This window comes from Micrasema longulum, unplaced genomic scaffold, assembly GCF_059751315.1.
Source record: "Micrasema longulum isolate JH-2025_06_02 unplaced genomic scaffold, ASM5975131v1 h1tg002040l, whole genome shotgun sequence".
NCBI lineage: Eukaryota > Metazoa > Arthropoda > Insecta > Trichoptera > Brachycentridae > Micrasema > Micrasema longulum.
The window spans coordinates 149,321-169,963 of record NW_028279208.1 but is presented as its reverse complement, the minus strand read 5'-3'; the positions used below and the strand labels follow the sequence as shown (position 1 = coordinate 169,963).

The window sequence follows — 20,643 nt, the reverse complement described above, 5'->3', positions numbered from 1 at the left end:
TGTAATGAGAATACTTCGAAGATCTACGCGAGGATATGAGCTGCAGGTCATATGAAGAGCTAAAGAGGGCTGCACAGCCCGCACGGAACAGACCGGAGTGGCAGAGCAGACGCAGAGCTCTGCTGCAAACCAAAACATTTTTTAAATCCAATTTCCCGTAGCACTGAACATACTCATTATTGATAATCATATTAAATAAAACAACTAACATAACAAATTAAATAAATTTATTAATAAATACAAAAATACATAATTATATTATTTTATTATTAAATTTGTAATAACAAATAAATAAATATTAATCTTTATTAATGACTTGCAGTATTGTCTTGATAATCCTGTTCCCTCTATCGTGATGCAGCAAATTCAAACAGGGATCCCTAATCTTTTCTTCTAACAAGTTAATGAGATCACTGCGTATTGTCTTTAACATTTCAGCAACCTATAAAAAAAATAATGCATAATGCCAAACATGTTGCGTTTTTGTAGGAACTTATTTTTTAATAATTTATTTTTTAAAGTTATGTATGAAAACATTTCTCCACAATATCCGTATTGATTTTGAAAATATAATTAATTTTTGTAAATGCATTTCATATATTTATATCGTTATTTGTAGTATGTGATATTTCTTATTAATTTGTATGCTTTTTAATACAGTCGAACTCGGTTATAACGATCACGGAAATAGCGAGATCTCGGATGTAACGAGGAAACGTTAGTCAACATTTTAGTTCATGGTTTTCTCCATACAATTATTCACTGTTATAACGAGCTACTTCTTGGACATACCGAACAAAAATATTGTCAAAAATTATACAAAATCTTCAATTGTTAAAAACATTATTCTTGAAATAAGAATCTAAATAATAAAATCTAAACGGTCGGCTAACGTAAAGGATAAATATCGCCGAACGTTAGGATCGGCTTATGATAGCTATGTAAGTGTCTAAGTACCTAATTTAATTTTTTGCTGACAATATTGAAAAATTAACACACATGGTTTTAAAAAAAATCCAAGCTTTGTGAACAATTTACAGCTGCTTTTGTAGTTTATGAATGACATGCTTGTTTCGGGGGTTTTTACGAGGTTTTTTTAGACTTTTTAATGTTCTAGGCTTATTTCAATACACAATAAACATTACAAGTGGGTGATATCAAATGAGTTCTAGACCAGATCAGTTAAAACCTAAATTCTGTAAAAAAAATCTGTATGAATTATATGTACACATAATATATTTTTACTTGTTTACTTAGTGACAATGTGCAATAGCAATTGTATAAAAAAAAAACCTTTCTCTGATATAACGAGTAACGCTTATAACGAGCAAATTCAAGTGGTCCCATCTTCCTCGTAATAGCCAAGTTCGAATGTAGTTTTAAATAAGTGAATTCTGAATTGATCTATTATATTATCAAAATATCTCTTCCTCTCCTCTACTTTCCTCACCCTCAACCTTCTTCCAGTATATTTTATATTTTCTTCTTACTGTGTAATATGTTCTACTATTATATTTTTTATATTTGTGAATAACTTCCAGACGTATGTACTATTTTTTATATATATTCATTTATATAATTTCTGGAGTGTTTTCCTCGTAATAATAAAATAAAATATTCCCAAATACCTCGCACGTTTCTACTTGGAATACAATCCAGCCATCTTCGAGAGATACAACGAAAGATCCATTGTGAAGCTCAACTCCCAAATGACATCCTATGGGACAAGAAAAAGCAGAGATTAAAAATATATATTTTACGGTACAAACGCACTGATTCATAACAAATAGACCCATATTGCTTATTTACCAAATAGTTCCTTGCCTTCAAAAATTCAAAATAAATAAATAACAAATATGTACATGAAATGATATGTATTTTGATTATATTAAGTTTTAAGGGGTTTGATAAAAAATACACAGAATAATTTTATTTCAAATTTAAATATGTAATTTTAACAGCCTATTTTTTTTTTCAACTTGTTCGAGACTTTTTGACAAAAAATCAGACTGCATTGACGCCCCAGCCTTTCACTCACTCGACTTGACCCTCTGTGACTTTTTCCTATTCCTAAAGATAAAGAGGACTATGGAAAGACGACGTTTGGCGACCATAGAGAATAAAAATGAAATATTTCGGTGGGCGACTTCTCGTTTACGCTGGGAAGCCTGACTGCGGCATACGCGGGTGACGAGCCAGCGCACACATCATGGTAACGCGTACATTACACGAGTTAAAATGAAAAAAGAGAAAAAATTATGGAGGATTGGAAAAAACACAGGCATAAGTGTATTACGTATATCCTGTGGTGATTACATTGAAGGGGACCATATTATTATTGAGTGTACAACTTTTCTTCAGCCGTTTTTTTCTGCAATTCGACGCCTATTGTAAAAAACTGGTTTACATTTATGATTCAAAGTGTTGTCCATCGCTGGCCACTACTTTCTACCATCTTTCGGGCAGCGTACGAATCCTGCATCGAAACATAGATCATCTTTTGAAGTGATCCCCGAATTGATCCAATTTTTTACTTCTTTATAAAACCGGGAAGTGCTGACCAGCTAGGTTATGTTAACAGATATCCAAGTTTATTGGATGACGTGTACGATTTATTTATTTCAACCACTACTTACCGTAAAAGCCATCTACAGGAAAACAGCGGAACCAAAGTTGAACACCTATCAATATTTATTAAACCTCATATGTTTCAAATTCAGTTTGGGGACTATAAAATAAAACAGTAAAAATCACGCTTCCAATTACATTTAAAGGCGACCCTGTTAAGAATCGAACCCAGGACCTGAAGGTATGTATGGCAAAAGCTTTAACCAATAAACCACCAGGCGGACTAATCTCTAGCCAATTTCATTTTTCAGGATTGTTAGTCATCATATTGAAAGCAGTCGTCCAGGATTCCGCTTCGATTTTACATACAGTAATACCCAGATACGAAAATTTTACCTGAGAACAGGACGAATGGAATTAGCGGCACCATGGAACAATCCCTGATGAATATTCTAGATGTCTTGACCTTCTCCTGGTATACCATATACGGACTGGCGAAGTAGCTGACTGTGTAATTGACTGAGGTTGGGTGCACACAGACGTAGCCATCTTGCTTGGTCTTGAAGCGAAGCTCTTCAGGCTTGGGCTGGCGAGGAACAGCTCCACCTACCGACTGGTGAAACGATTTTTCCGGAGTCAGGACCTGGAGAAAGAATAAAAAATTCCAGCTCTAAATGTACTTTTTTTACTTAGTATCGTTTAGTTTACATAAACGTTTCGTTTTGTTTTTCTTTATATTTTATCATGTTTTTTTATATTTTAAATATGTAATATACATGTTTGGAGTATACCAAAATGTTTGTAAACAGATTGGATTTCACTCCCTAGGAAGTTTTGAAGATCTTAATTTACTGCAACAGAGAGGGTTAACATTTTTGAGAACAGAATATGAAAGTCTAGGAATTTATTGAAAAATTTTCATTGGCTGGTTTAAGTGGCAACTTTACACACTGTAATATTCACACATTTTAAACATTCACATAGGCAGAATGGTGTATAAAGTGGCCACTTAAACCAGCCAGTGACAGGTCATAAGCCCCGTAAAAGCTTAAACTTAAACTAAACCGTGTTCCTTCTAATAAATTTAAGGGTATATACATAAATAATTTACCCAATAAATAATACCTACATCTTTATAAGTCTTTTTGTATAAAAAAATATTATTAATGTTTTCAATACTGTTTTTGTTTGAATAAAATAAATTTACCTTAACCACATTAGGATAGAGTGCAGCACATAAAATAGCTGCCAGGAGCTTCTGATTATCACCATTTGCATTCAGCTAAAAATTAAACAAAGACATCATTACACATTAGTATTTTCTTATCTTGTAAAAACCAAATAAGCATTCGATAACTATTTGGCAGTACTTTACACTTATTTTCCAAGACATTTATTCATACAGTACTTATTTGATAAGACATTTTTACACTTAGCACATATTCACATATGTTTATTTATGTATCTAACACTTATTTGCCGAGAGATTTTTTCATCTAGCGCTTATTCTAATAATGAGATTTTGGTGTTATCGGATGCAGTAAGGTCTATTCTATGTTCTGCTAAAAACTGGCAGGTTGCTTTCGTACAAAAAACTGTTATAATCACCTTCTGAGAATAGCGTCGATCACAAAATCAGCATTTATCAATTTGCAGAAAACACCCACAGCACTAGAATAATCTTACGGTATTTTAAAAATCATAAAAACTGGTCAAATATGTAATAAGGTTCTTGTTCGTAACATCAAAAAACTGATGTATTCATTGTTTATCATTTGTCAAAAGTCGAAAACATTCCAACTGTTGTGTAGATTCAATTATTCACCCTTTTCACGAAAGTGCTATTATCTCAGTTTCACTTTTCTATGGCTAGCTGCTTTCTGTATAACTACGTTAAATTACGCTTTTGACAGAACATGTGCATCTGACGTTTTGTTTCAAATTTTATTGGAAATTTTACCCTGGTGGTGATTTTTCAAATAAATTATAAAGACTAGTATTACAATATCTAATTAACTTCAACTTAACTTCAAACTTCAAAATCAGGATTTTTGAGATACCCACTAAAAACACATTTGTGTATAGCAAATCAACTGGGTTGAACAGCGTAAGGTTAAATAAATAAATAAGAAAGTGTTTGATTTCAATTAGAATTATATTTATAGTGAATAACTACAAAGTTATAGCTACAAATAAAAGTTTGAGATTTTCTTTTGAGTTAAGGCAGATAAAATACATAATAAAAAAAAATATTTTATTTACCTCGGCTCCAGTAACTTCCGCCACCCTATCCATTCCTCGGTTTCTTCTGCCACTGTTGAGGGCTGGAACGAATCCTATAGATGCCAGGAGGTCTAACAGTTGGTGCTTAATATCACCCAGCATGGAGAGAGTCTTCCCAGAAAGGTAGTTAACACTTGCAAAGTTCTGTCCAGCGTATCGACTGTGACTAACTGATTCTTGCCATTTCTAAAAAAAACATTTTCAACTTGTTAAATAAGCTACTTATTATTATTGTTCTTGAATATTTTTAAATTACATTTATCTGTGTATCAGCAGTGCCCACTGCCTACATTACTTGATATAAAAATATTGATACATATTTAAAAATTGGTTTGACCGAATGACACAATCCATAATACTTCTACCTACCTCCACTATCCATTTTTTAATAGTCTTTTTAAATATTTTCTCGTTGATAATTGTTTTACTGGACAGTGAAGTAGGTTATAAATTTAAATTGCGTAAAACTCGTCACTGAAAGTGGTATAAGTTTATATTTGTTTAAGTTGCCTTTCTGTCGATGATCTTGTGATTATATTATTGGTATGTGGTGTATTGTTGGAATTGTGTGAGTCGTTTGATTGTTTCAGTAGTTTTTTAATGCATAATAGAAAATTGTTTTAACGTATACCGTATTTTGAGGACGATAAGACGCATCGGATCATAAGATGCACCCCAATTTTTTTGTTGGATTTTCAAAGTAAAAATGTGCGTATTATGGTCAGAAAAATACGGTAATGGTTTTGGTGTCATAAGTTGTGATTACTGGAATATTTTTTCGGTAGATGTCCCATAAGTATTATATAAATAATGGATTTTTGTGCAACAAATACACTATTTAACACTGTCACTCGCACCAGCCCATTCGATTAAACCGTGCTCCAAAATTACAAGCCAAGTGTAGATATTATCAAATTAATATTGATTTCATTGATGACTCTGAAAGCAACACCACCTTGACTCAGGAACAGAACAATGCGGCGCCTTGGCACACCCGCACGCTCACTATGGACACTACACTTGTTTACCATATGTTTAAGTTCACCGCGCTCGCGCCGCGCCGCAAACGCTTCGCCACTATGACCAAGCACTTAGGGTTCACAAATTAGAATATAGCAATATTTTTTTTAAACGCATACTTCTATTAAAACCAATACCTATTATTAATGAAGAAGCATAAAAATTAAGTTACCAATACTATTATTATTAGTTATCTATGTAATATAATTCAAATTCATATTTTCACTTAAGCTAGGTTTTCCTAGGACAGTGGTGCACGTATCTTAACGGCCGTAGTAAACAGTGATTCGGTGGACAGCCGTCGTAAAAGTGACTGGAGAGTGGTTTCCTAGGAAAACGGTATTGGTAACATTTATCAACACCATTTTCCTAGGAAACCACTCTCTAGTCACCGGTACGACGGCTGTCCACCGCATCACCGTTCACTACGGCCGTTAAGATACGGGCACCGCTGTCCTAGGAAACCCTAGCTTTACACTGGAGTATTTATGTAGTTGGCATGAAATGTTTGGTTTTAATGCATGTTAAACTTGATACAAACTTGATAAAGTTACTAGGAAACATGAACTTTTGAACTACATATTTATAATTCTCTTTTCCATTGGGAACACAAGACTTATTAACCATATTTATACATTAAAACCTTCCTCAGATATTCTGGAATAGTTCTTACACTAACTTTGTCAATTATTGAATGATTTACAGTTTTTAACTATTTGTTATTACAATCGTGTGAGGCACACAGTAAACACCGCTTGTGCTTATATGGAATGCATGCCTCCAAACATAGAATAATTATTTAATATTCTCATTGTAAATGCTGAGGTATTTTTTAAAACTGTTTTCTTTGCGTTACTTAAAACAAAAAATATAATACCTTATAAGCTTTGAGAACTGTGAGTTGATCACTATTATTGACAGCAAATTCTTTTTTCTTGTTATCGGCTTGATCCTAGAAAAAAAAAACAATATAAAGACGAAATTTCCTAAGGAAAAATTCTGTACAATGAAGAATTTAATCTTAAAAAGAAGTGTAATAGAATAAAATAAAAATTTGGATTCATAAGATCAAAATATTAACTATTTACCATTTTCCCAAAAGGTGTAACAAAGGGACTTTTGTAGCTGAGACAAGCAGCGATAGTAAGCGCAGAATCCAGGCAGCAAAATATGGCCCCAAACAGCATAAGTTTCCCTATTCGCACGTCCACTGGAAGGGCAGCTAGATGAGCCCCCAGGGGGGTGAGGTCTCGGGCCCTGTCCAAAGCCCCCACATCTTGCAAGCGGGACAGTGCAGAGTCAATACTACCCTCCATAGGAGGCTCGATGGTACCATCTGTAACCAGAATACTATTTGTAAATAAAAGAAAGGGAGTTGATTGGGATTGAACAAATTGTGGATAGATTAGCTTGGATATCGAGAAAGAAAAACTACACTCAACCCAAAGCAAAAGCATTCATATTTTTTTTGCATAAAAGGGGTTTAAAATAAGGACTCAAATCTCATGTCATCAAGAGATTACACTTGGTTAAGAATGAACAGGGTTCAAATTTTAATTTTTCACTCACTCAAGACCTTGTGCACATCCACTCCTTCGAACAGCTGCAGGGTCTTGATTCGGAGTATGAGCTGCTCGAGGGGTACTCGGTGGAGCTCAGGGATGGGCTGGTGGAGGAAATGGTTCTCGTAGCGGTGTTGTGTGAACAGGTGAATACTCACACCAGGCATCACTCTCCCCGCACGACCTTTCCTCTGAAGGGCATTTGCCTTGGACACCCAAATCATTTCCAAAGACTCCATGTTACGATTAGAGTCGAAACTAAAACGAAATTATATTATATATGCCACAAAAGAATACACATTTTCATAACATTGGATCTGAGGATATAAGAGTGATTTCCCCATTTAATAGCCCGGTTTTTTAAGTACTGGAAAGCGAGAGCTAGTGTTCGACACTAAAGCACTCGCCTCTCACTTAGTAGCTTAGCTCTTTAAGGACCTATGCTAGAAAGGCAAGATTTATAGGCTCCCGTCCTATAAATTGTAGAAAATAAATATTGCCACGGCTGGCAAAAAACAGTTGACTTATTTGTTTTCATCACTTCATGAATGGAGGTTTTTTTTAAATATTAAGTAGACGTTTTTCTGTGATTGTATGTAAAAATATAAATTACATTAATTAGAAACGAATATTATGAAATACATATCCCACAAATAAGGTTTTTATTCTTCTTTTTGCACTAATATAAAATTGGTTATTTGTTTATGAGCCCCAGTTTGCCGTGTACTCTCTAATTATATATAAGTATTAAAGTATCATGCTGAGAGGAGAAGGTCATGTCTTTCTTACCGTTTCTCCTTCATCTTGCCCGAATCGATGACGAACACGCAGTCGTCAATTGTAACAGAGGTCTCTGCAATGTTGGTAGACAGGACTATCTTTCTAACACCTTTCTTAGTCTTCTGGAAGACCGCAGACTGCTCTTCACTTGTGAGTGTTGAATGTAATGGAACCAACAAATAGTTTCCAGTTCTACAAACAAAATAAGGAATGTTTTCTGATACACCCATCAGTAATGACTTAAATTAAATAAAATGTACACACTGACATATTTCAAATGTGCCCTGACTCACCACAGATTTTCTAGCGAGTTGGAGCAAATTCACAGGCATTTATTATGTTGTTATTAAATAAAATATTAGGTGTACAACTTTGCTTCCGTCATTTTCCTGTAAATGGCTTTAGTGGTAAGTAGTGGTCGAAATAAATAGATCATACATGTCATGCAATAAACTTGGACATCTGTCAACATTACCTCATAGAAACATTAGTCGATTTGTGTCTGCAAAATTATTTGAAAATGTCAGTTTACAAGCCAAATTCTCGTAATTTGCCGGAGGTTTTAGTTTTCTGCTTCAATATGAAAAAACCTGCGGCTGAGGCTCATCGAATGCTCTCAAATACTTATGGCGAGGCTGCTATTAGTGAAAGAATGCCATGAGTGGTTTCAATGCTTTAAGAACGGTGATTTTCACATCGAAGACCGCCATAGCAGTGGAAGAGAGAAGATTTTCGAAGATATAGAACTAGAGGCATTACTTGAAGACTCATGTCAAAGTCAAAAAGAATGGGCACGATCATCGGGAGTGACTCAACAAGAAATATCAAGATGCCTCAAAACCATGGAAATGATTCAGAAGCAAGAAAATTGGGTGCCATACATTGCAGCATGATAATGCTAGACCCCATGTTGCAAAAGTGGTTAAGAAATGGGAAGTCCTACCCCACCCGTCGTATTCTCCGGACGTTGCTCCCTTTGACTGTAACATTTTTTGATCAATGACTGACTGGCTGACCAGCACTTCTGGTCTTATGAAGAAGTAAATAATTGGATTGATTCATAGATCGCTTCAAAAGTTGACGAGTTTTATTTAATGTGGGATTCAAACGCAGCCTGAAAGATAGGAGAAAGTAGAGACCAGCAACGAACAATACTTTGAATCATATAACTAATTTATATATATATAACATAATATATAACTATTTTTTTACAATAAGGCCTCAAATTTCGGAAAAAAAAATTTTGGAAGCAAATTTGTACACCTAATTTAATATTTAAAATTAAAACATAAATATTATAGGACTAGAAGTAAATCTGCATTGTAACATGTTTTTATATGCACAAAATAATAAAATAATAGATATGTACCAGTTATTTAATTAAAATTTTAAGCTGATTTTGTACAATGTCATTTTATAAATTAAACTAATAAGATCTCGTTCAATGGTGAATTTAGAATATAAAGTTGCTGAATTATTGCATGATAAATATTAATCTATCAATTTTAACTACTAAACATTCAGCACAGAACATACAATTAGCACATACCTAGGGCTGAAGATTTGATTATCACAGAGTTGATCATGCAGAGAGGTAATTTCAGATATGCCTGGAAGAAAAACTAATATGGCGCCCTCCTTTGGCCAACTGTGATCACCTTCCACTATGAACGTTAAGACATGCTCTATCAAATCTAAATGGACCTGCAAAGAAAAATAACTAATAAATAATGCGTTTTTGTTGTAATTTATAAGGCAAGTTTACAATGGGGAAGTTTAATGTTACCTGAACAACACCTCATACATATCATAAATATATACACTCGCCCATGACTACGTAATCGATATAAATATATTCAGAGTTGATTGTTTCTCCTTCAATACAGGACATTATAACCCTTTATCTCTCATGTGTAGACAGTATGACAAGTCATATGCGCGAAGACACTGCGAGAAAAGATAATACAGTAAAACCCCCTTTTTACGTTTTTCAAAGGAGCAAGAAAAAAGTGTAAAACTGAGGAAAACGCTAAAGTGAGGAAATGAAAAATGTATGGAAAAATTAGGAATTACATAAATAAAATTAATTTGCTACACTATTATAGTGTACATATACTTTCAGAAAAGTTGTAAAAACGGTGATAATTGGTGATTGTTAATATTTTTTTGACTATTTTCAATGATTTCACTAAAAATATTTTTATATTTTGTATTATTTCATACAATATTATGTAATCTGCTTTTTTATTTGATTTAAAAACAGCATGTCAAAATTATTTTATGTGTAAATAAAAAATAACGTTAATAATATTTTAAATTTTTGTAAAATAACGTACAATATTTTTTCCTCTAAATGTTGGAAAATTTTATTTATACAGTATCACTTTTTTTTCTATGCCATCACTAAAAACAACTGTCATATAGATCGTGGCAAAATTGTTTCCACTTTTATGACAACTTTTTAAACCACGTTTTTTAGAACTTTAAATGTTGTTATGTTTTAAACATCGCGATTTATTGATATTAAAACTTTATTGTTCCTAAATGTTTGTCAATTGCGCGTATCACTATTTGTATAAGTCAATATGTCATTTTTTCTCAATGAAAACTAAAACTAACCCTAAAGGAAGACACTTAAAACAAAAAGGTCTATTACTCTGCACCTGCTTTAAAATTTGAAGGTTAAAACAATAATTTATCCTTTATTAGTTGTTTACCTGTTTTTATTCTACATTTGCGTGGCACAAGCGGTGGCGCGCTGACCGCGGAACCATTAGTACGACATTATTTTGGCTTTCTTGACACATCAAATGAATTCCGAAAAAAAGATAACGTAAAATTGGGGGGAATATTTGAAAAAATGAAAAATGAAAAATGCAAAAACGTTAATTGGGGGGAATATTTATACAAGAATGTGTGAAGAAAAATGGGTCCTGAATATTTCGGTGTAAAAAGCGGGAAAACGTAAAATTGAGGAACGTAAAAACGAGGTTTTACTGTATATTGGAATAAAAATTCAATTTAAAAAATTCATGTACCTTTTCAGTATCCATCAAGTAGATATTTTTGCAAGTGGTATTGGTGTAGCCCTTATACCGGGCCAGCATCTGAGTTAAGGTGAGATGTTCATCATGAATGTTAGGCTTTGGAATCGCATTTGCCGACATTATATCACAGGTGCTCATTTCAATCTCCAGATCATCAAAAGAACCTGCAAGCAAATTAACAGTTAAAATCATGTAACAACACACTAGCTCTGCATACTTACAAAGACTATGCTCTTGTACAAAGAATATGAGCATGAACAAAGTCTATGTTCATGAACACAGCCTGTGTGCAATGTTCAAGCTAACATAATGCTTATTATAATTTTGAGCATAAATTTCTGTCTGTAAATATTAAATGCATTTGAACATTTTTATTTATATTGCAAAACTTTCAAAAAATTTATGAAAAATTTTACCAATTTTAAATATGTGTTATATCATTTTATTGGTTGAATCGGCCATTCACTTTGTAACATCATCAGATCATTTCTCTATCCGCACCTAGTTGTGCATAGGACACTCCATAGGGACTACAACTGCAGAGTATCTAGATCATTTTTGATACGTGGAACGTAAGATGATCAGTCTTACGCATCAAGTACCAATCCAGGTACAGTGAAATATTCTCAGAAATTACACCCAGAACCTCAAACATAGTACACGAACACTCTAACCACACACTACCAAGTGGATTTTTCTCCACTTAATTTCCTTTTTCAGGATTTTTACCTGAGAGTAAAAAATAGTTAAAAATACTCGTCTAGGATTCAGGTTATATTTCACACACACTTCATCCGCGCAGACACAGACAACATAATATATATATATGAATATTTTAATCTACAAACCTTTTTTTAATTTCCTTGTATACTTTGAGTTTTGCTCCATAACAAAGGAAGACATATCCAAAATATCTTCAAGAAATAATTGCTCAACTGGAAACGTTCTACCTAAAGACATAAGAATAAATTAGATTTCCTATGCGTAACTTTTTTTTTTTATTGTAAAAAAAAAATTGATATAAGAATTCTAAGAAACACGGTAAAATCACAAATATATGTGCGTGGTATTTAGGTGTACAGGCAAAACCTGTGTCTCTTAGGAGAAATATGTACAAATGATTAAATCCATGACTTTATAATTTCCCGCATTGTAGCTTGAAAAACAACACTGCTACTGCCAACACACTGCTGCTAAATTTTACACAATCTGCATGATACCGACTTCTAACATAAACAGAAAAAAATGGCCGTACTTAGAAATACCAGTAATTAAAAATCTGCTTTTTAATTTCAGTAGGTATGGGAGTAAATAAATATTCGATTTTGTGTATATTTTAATGAACACCGGAGTAATGTAAAGGCTGAGAAATTTTAAATTATAAAATATGAACAATGCTTTGAGTATGTCCAAATGTTTGTAGACAGGCTGGATTTCCTCCCTAGAGATATTTAGAACAAAATTTGTTGCAACAGAGAGGGAAAACAGAATGGTGAATGTTACACAGTATGTAAACCTGCAATGTGGCCACTTAAACCAGCCAATAACAGGTCATAAGCCCTGTAAATGCCTAGACTGCCATATTCCCTTCTCAAAAATGTTTTCCCTCTCTGTTGCAACAAATTTAGCAATAAAATGGCAATTTTTCTAGATTAAAAAAAAAATACTGTATTAAGTAAGCCATCAAAAGCGTGTCTCATTCAGAAAAAGACGGCAAAAGTCTATGAAAAACTGAACTAATTGTAAGGCAGGGGATATCGTGTCCCTATAAAAAACAGTCCGCAACAAAAGTTTTCCAGCATGATAGACAAATAAGGTTTACTTCAAATCATCAACTACGGTCCAATCAGAAGTATTTTTTTTTTTAAATAAAGTTATGACATGTGTTCGTGTAAGTGGATCTTAGGAGAAAAATGTGTCCGCAAACGTGTTAAGGCTCTAAAATAATATGTTTAATAAGGCAAGTTTCAAAATTATATAAAATGTCTACCACGGCATAGGACACCCCAGTGAGGGAACATTATCTTTAATGTAAATAAGTAATACATAAATTATAAAAGAACAAATAAATAATAAAAATTGAATACCTGGGATTTCAAGAATAGGAATATCTCCAAAATAATCTGAAAACAGCTTGGCGTTCATCGTAGCGCTCATAAGGATAACTCGAAGGTCCTTCCTCGAGGCCAGAATGTCCTTAAGGATGAGCAGAAGGAAGTCACTCTCCTCGGACCTCTCATGGACCTCATCCACGATGACATGAGTCACCGAGTTGAGTTTTGGGTCACTCTCTAGTCTGCGCAGTAGAATTCCAGTGGTGCAAAAAGTTAGTCGGGTTTTGGAAGACACCTTGGTTTCAAGTCTTATCTAAAATTAATGAATATTTTTTTTTTTATTTTATAAACATTTTTTTATTATTTTATAAACATAAACGGCAAATCTGCCTTTTACAAACATTTATAATATTAACATATTTGGCTTAGTATTTTTTATTTTTTTTAAAACATGAATTACCTTATACCCAAGATTTATAAAAAAAAATTAAACCAAAAATTAAACAAGATTTATATTTTTAAAATTAACCTAAAAATTATGCAGCATATTCAGTAGAATATTATTATAAACATTGAATATGTCACTGCGTATATCCGATAGTGAATATTTCGTTTATGTAATATCATTTTTATTTCATCAGGCAAATTGTTATAGAAATTTATTCCCTTTACATAACTTTTTTCAAAATGTTTGGTATTAACTTAATATTCTTTTTTTTTTTACATGTGAGAATATACAAAGACTTAATATACAGAGAGAAATTACAAAATGCTGACAGTTTTAAACACTATGTATTTATGTTTATATTTTATTTCTGTAAACCTATATTACTTGTATTAAAAAAAACATTACTTGTAAAAAAAAAAACTCGCAATAAAATAACAAAAACAATCATATAAATTGTACGATTGTGGAGCAGGTGATGCAATATTGGTTTGGGCGAATGAGACAATCCATTTTACTTCTACCCACCTCCACTGTCCATTTTGTTATAGCCTTTTTGAACATTTTCTCGTTATTAATTGTTTTAATTGACAGTGGAAGTAGGTTAAAGATTGCAATGGCATAATACTCAAAATCCCTTTGCCTGAATGTGGTATTAGTTTGTTTAAGTTGTCCTTGTGTTGATGATCTAGTAATTATATTATTTGTATGTGTTGTATTGTTGGGGTTATGTCTGTTGTTTGAGTAAGAATAATTTTTGAATATGTACGCGAGTATTGTTTTAGCGTATAATTGCTTCGGTGTCATAAGTTGTGATTTGTGGAATATTTCTTCAATAGATGTCTGTAAATTACTTTAAAAATAATAATGTTTAGTCTCAAAAGACATAGAACTTAATTATTTACCATATTTATCCTTAATGATATTTTCAAAGATAGTTTACAAATGCCAGAATCTTCTAGATCATTTTTTACCTGTTGGTTATTAGCAGATTACAGATATGAATTTGAGCAATCTTAGCATATATTGATTTTTTTTTTTACTTAAAAGTAAGATGATCAATCTTACAATTCAGAGAGTGTAAGTGTAAAGACGCCTTTTCAAATAAATACTTCATGTCAACCTTGTCAAGAATTCATCCAGGAATCGAATACATGATTAAAAAACAAAATTTACATATTAAGTTAAATAAAATATGTAAATAAAAAACAGAAAGAGTTTTTTTAAGTTATTATGCCGTATGTCATTCATACTCTTTTCTGAAGTTTCACACGTACGGTTATATTCAGTATTTAATTATTTATTAATATTTATTGCTGTACAAACAGTGCTATCTACGATAATTCAAATCATTAACAAAAATAAAACTAGGCACAGTACCACAGCACCAATTACACACCTCACAATATAAATTTCGAGAAAGGAAAATAATGTGATGAGAATAGGTACAGATGATTTTATTTGTATTAGATTTGTTATTGTTTTTTTAGTGTGCGGCATCTGGTGTGTATAATTAAAGTAGTGTGTGGTAAAAAAAAAAAGAAACCGTTTTTCTCCCAAACAGTTTCACAATTTTTTTACTGTTAATGTTAAGAAAAACTAGTTAGGATATTATTGATTTACAAATTAAACTATGAAAATTTTTCTAAATGGAAACAGTCTTAAAATCCAATTAAATTTACAAACGGTATAATTAACAAAAGGTATAAATATAGCATAATCTAGGCGGACATGGCAAGTGTGTCGTCGTGAGTCAGGAGTGACAACACCGCTTGCTTCTTGAATGCTTGCCCTTGCTGTAGGAACACATCGACAGTACCGTTTATGAGATTTCGTTCAATGTTCTGAGGATCCTTGGCAGAGGGGGAAAGAATCCTATGTTAGTTTTATAATTTCCCACAGCAAAGAGAGGATTGGTACGCAAGTTACAGCGAGGTATATTAAGGTTTATCTGAGCAAGGATATTATGGGCATCTATACAGTTAGATGTTAATTTGTGCAAGAATATAAAACCAGCCAAAATCCTTTTGAATTCTAAACTGAAGATATGAAAATAATTTAGACGATCATAATAGTTAATTATAAAAGTATTTGATCCGATTCTATATATAAATAATTTTAAAAATTTACCTTGCACCGATTCAATCCGCATTATATGAATATTATAATTAGGAGACCATATTATAGAATTAAATTAAAGGAAATTGTTTAATTATGTATGTGCTTCCACTTTCCATTATGTTGTATCCCAACTCAACACAGAGCCCTTGGCCTCATAGAGTTTGGGATACATTATTATTGTATTTTTTTGTAATATGTATGTATTTGCATGAATAAATCAAATAAATAAATAAATAGTTAAGTCGTTAAACAAGTCCAAATTGTACATCTTTTATCCTTACGTATCCGCATTATTACCTGGTAGCCAACGGTGTTTCCACATTTCTCCACTCTCTCATCAGCGACTCGGTCCGCGACCCCAATAGCAGATATTCGCCTCGGCTGAGTGCATATAATCTCTACGTGAGAATCGTTTCTTGACTTTGCCCTGTTCAGAAGCCATTCATCCAAAATAAACTGCGGAACTTGCGTACTTTTGCCGCAACCTGTTTCTCCACATATGACAATAATCTGGAAAAATGAGGAATCAGAAAGTTTTGTTCTAAAGAGTATTTTACGAGAAATAAAATAAAAACTCACCTGTGATTTATCCACTGCCGTTAAGATCTCCTTCATTCTTGACCAAGCCGGTAATTGTTTTCGTCCTTCGAGCATTTTCTTATACTGACCATTACCCTGTTTCTCCATAAATTTCTTAGCCAGCAAATCATCTTCTTTGCAAACCGTCTCAATATCGAGATTCAATCTGTTATCCCTGCTTGATGCCTTTTCGTAATGAGACGGTAAGATTTTAATAGTCTTTTCATCTTCTTCAATAATAATTGGGAACAGGGGTGAAGTACCATCGAGGAACTTTTTAGTATTGGTTTTTAGAAATTCCGTGATTGCATCTTCATTCTGAAGCAAGTCTACGATGGAGAAAACAGACGGGATGCCATCTAAAGCTAATATTTTCGCTTCTTCGATGAGCCTCCTACATATGTGAAGACAGGTCATAGGCGGAAGAGATTCAGCTGGAGCGTTTGATTTAAGAAATAAATACGGGATTTCAAAAGGATATTTACTATTTGGGGGAAATCTTACCTCTAAATAAAATTCTGCTAGATTATTGTCTGCAGTATCACAGACATTGTTTTGAGTAGAATCAATAACCTGATGAGTAAATCTACATTTAGTTCCAAATTTACATGTGCCTTTTGCAAAATTTCTACAAATGTCTGTAGGTTTCGTTTTGAAGTTGTTATTTTTATTATTGTAATTAATATTTTCTTTTCTTTGTGTCACTATTTTACTTTCTTTCTTTTCGTAAAGTTTAATTATATAGTCTAGTTTTAAAGTAATTTCCCATTGTACGTTACACTCTTTTTCCTTATAGGCGGATTCGTAAATTGATTCAAGGACAGCTTTTTCGTCTATTTTGTAATCTAGTAATTCATTATCTGTAGTATCACACACAATCTCAGTAGGTTCCAAGTCGTAATATTTGCAATATAACACATGCAATGCTTCGTCAATCTGGCCACTGGTATAATCCAAAGCTTCAGCGCAGTGTGTCTTGTGGAATCCATAGCTGAAAACAAACTCGTTAATATAATTCAAAGTTTCAAACTGGAGAAGAAAATTAAATTGAAATTAGTATAAAAAGATAGCATTGTATAATTAAAGAGTAAGAAAATTAACTTCAGACCTCAGAGACAAACATTTTAGATAACACTGTAATACACTTGTAGGAACCGAATGTCACCAGTTTGCGGGAATCAAACGTCATCAGTTTGTAGGAACTATAGGGTCACCAGTTCATGGGATGGTTACTAGTTGTTGCGATCCTCGGGGCTGCCAACTTTGCAGGTCTCTTGTCCTTGGTCGGTAGCTACTTTTACTTTTAACTTGATTGCGAACAATTTTTTCAGGATCAACTCACATGAACATATTATATCTTAACTTTCTTAATTTTGTAAATATTTCAATTCCGATTGAACCGTAATTGAAGGTTTTAAGTAAATCTTATTGACATACTGTGACACTTTTGTTGCTGACGTTGTACCATATAATTACTTCAGTTTCACATAGGCTATAGCCGTCTTTTCCCTACCAATGTCTTTAAGACAGACGGCTAAAGTCGGGCCATTAAGGGTTGTGGTCCCATGATAGTGTTGTGGACTCAAAGATTAAGGGTCCGAGATTCAAATCCTACTATACCACAAATCGATTCCCATTTTTTCAACACAAGTTATTTAGGACTTTTAGGAGATAAATTTATCATTAATACCTTTCGAGTTTATTTAGAGCAAACATTCTAAATTTATCTTCAGAGGTAGCGAGTTCACTTCGTTTCTTCGAGTAATCAAATACACCCGAGACAATCAAGTTACCCCTTTCCATCCAATAGCGGTTACTCGATTTAGCACCTTTATCCTGTAATAAAAATAACATGATAAAATTATATTGAGACAGGTTTTGTAGTAATGTAGCAAACTCCGAATTCACAAGTTGTTTCCCATTTTACACGGTTATTAAAGACTAACAGAAAATGGCCTCAAAATTTTAATATTTCAATAATCATAAGAATGCAAATAGACTATATTTTTTTTTAAATGAGAGAACTAAACTAACCAGAAGAGAGGTAACTTTAGAGCCTGGTCTAGAAAAATCTAGTGTCCTGTCACTTTATAAATTAGTACATTCGTTGTAAGCATTTTTTTTTTGCACCAGGCTAGGAGGCTCAATTACAGTGATGAATTACACCACAGAACACCCAGATTTGATTAAAAAAACACTTTTCAGTTTCAGCGCTGCAGAGCAAAGTTTATTTAATAATTTAAAATACATATAACAATTTGTTACCCACTAAGTCTAAAGACTTTTCGGTGGGACACATTTTATTTTATGACAGGTTTATTTTACATTATTTTATTTACATTGTACAAATGTATTTATTAACAGGCACTATAAAGTATTTAGAAGATATTTCTTCAGTTCTTTTTTTTCATTTGAAGATCTTTCATGTTAATGATGGTTTGTGGGAGATCATTAAACAACCTTGGAACTCCGAAGTAATTTGTAATTCGGGGAACGATCAGGATCATTTAATTTTTGTGTTCTCACCGGGAATCGAACTCGGAAGCTTTCGTGTGGGAGTCAAGCGTCTTAACCATTACACCGTGGAGGCCGCCAATTATCTGGTTTTTTGAGCCAACAGAACCTATGGTAAGCTCTGCATGACTTAACCTTGTAATTTTGTATAACCCTAACTTTTTTCTACAAACATTTCGACCTCTATTCCAGAACCCATCTTCAAGGTAATTTTGTAAAGTGAAGTCCAGCTTTATAATTTCTAAATAATATTTCACTTTATTTTAAAACGTTTGCACATTAAATAAATTGCAATACATAAAAGCCTTTCAGGCATTAAAATTGTTAGATGTACAAATGAATATCCAAAAATCAAAGAAAACTTCAATAATTGCATTTACTATTTTTACTATGCATGCTATAATCTTATGAGATAAGTCCTTATGAATTATTGCGGTAATAGTCTCGCAGGTCCTCATTCAGAGTTCTACATCGCGCCTCTAGCTGCATTCGCTCTAAACTAGCAAGGACCGTAGATTGAAAATCTCATCATGTAGATTTACCAAGACATAATTAAAGGAGGTAAGTAATAGGCTAAGTTTTACTAGTTGTTATCACTTTAGAACTAAATTATGTAAAATATAGACTTACTTTGTACGCTGACGACTTTTTAAGCTCAAAATCAGGGCCATGAAGGTATCTCAGCGTATCTAAGATCAAATTTTGCGAATCTCCGCTGAGCCGCAGCGTTTGCATTTCAACCCGAAGCGGTTTCGAAGACCCATGATCTTCCTCGACTCTCTTTTGACTGCAATAAAAAGAAGACATTAAATAACTCCACAAGGTTTTCCACAATTTCGCAATGTGTCGCAATATTATTATTTTATTTATGTAATCCTACGTACATAATTTTGGGGTTTTGAGGGACGTGGAGGAAGAAATCCTCAGCCAATGGGTCGAAATCTTTACTCATGGTGGTTTTAATTTAAATTTTTATCTCTTCCGAAATGTCAAAATACGCGAACATCACTTGACATCACTTTCATGCTGTCACTTCACCATAGATTGCTGTCACTTCACCATAGACTTGTACATGTGTGCAGAGAGCAGAGATTCATGTGTGCGTTTGAAAAGTGTTGCCATTATAAAAAATATAAAAAGAACTTGAATTTAAGTTCTTACTTTAAGCGGATGAATCGTTATTTTTTAATATTTTCAGTTTATTTTTTATTTAGTGAAATATATGCCGGAACCTCTTTTTACTCGGGGATACGTTCCACAAGGTACCATATTTTAAAAATTGACAAGTAAAAGTAGTCAAAAGTGTACTAAAAAAGAAATAATGCTGGATTTCCCCGTATAAATATCAAATTCGGATTTAAAAAATAATAATTGTGTTCTATTTATTGTATCTTAATTTTCCTTTTTTATACAACATCACATCAAATTGCAACAAAGATTATTACTATCATTATCATATATTATACGTCAAATAAGTCAAAGAGCATTCCAATAACGAAAGAATTTGCAGCGTGGTAGGTTATAAAAATATTGTTTTTATTTCAGTTCATGTCCGAGCGGGTGGAAAATACAGTTCTGCATTTAAATATAACCAGAATCTTGGGGTGTTACTTTAAATGCACTCGCGGCCGTAAAAAACACTTTTATCTCGCATATTTTGTATGGAAAGC

At 33.0% G+C, this 20,643-nt stretch overlaps 1 protein-coding gene across 2 annotated transcripts; it reads right to left on the bottom strand.

Annotated features, from left to right (window-relative positions):
- Positions 1-210: 210 nt before the first annotated feature.
- On the bottom strand, positions 211-20,051 carry LOC148273208 (putative ATP-dependent RNA helicase DHX57). Of its 2 annotated transcripts, XM_088239020.1 has the most exons (18): positions 19,858-20,051; positions 19,604-19,760; positions 18,150-18,295; positions 16,460-17,450; positions 16,178-16,390; positions 13,348-13,627; positions 12,109-12,210; positions 11,252-11,424; positions 9,763-9,917; positions 8,223-8,405; positions 7,441-7,691; positions 6,960-7,207; positions 6,749-6,823; positions 4,831-5,037; positions 3,776-3,850; positions 2,965-3,211; positions 1,629-1,717; positions 211-442 (listed from the first exon to the last, which is right to left on the bottom strand). In XM_088239020.1, exons 1-18 carry the CDS (start codon positions 19,923-19,925, stop codon positions 299-301), a joined length of 3,804 nt encoding a protein of 1,267 aa, XP_088095146.1. In that variant the 5' UTR covers positions 19,926-20,051; the 3' UTR covers positions 211-298. The 2 variants fall into 2 exon arrangements, with proteins under 2 accessions (XP_088095146.1, XP_088095145.1); XM_088239019.1 differs by having other exon boundaries at positions 16,178-17,450.
- Positions 20,052-20,643: the final 592 nt, after the last annotated feature.

Bases quoted from the DNA above. Each gene is read 5' to 3' on its own strand.
- LOC148273208 (XM_088239019.1), bottom strand. From the start codon at position 19,925: ATGAGTAAAGATTTCGACCCATTGGCTGAGGATTTCTTCCTCCACGTC. The intron at 17,451-18,149 runs GTATTAATGATA...GTTTGTTTTCAG, and splicing joins GCTCTAAATAAACTCGAAAG to CTATGGATTCCACAAGACAC. The intron at 7,208-7,440 runs GTGAGTGAAAAA...TTCTGGTTACAG, and splicing joins GGATGTGCACAAGGTCTTGA to ATGGTACCATCGAGCCTCCT.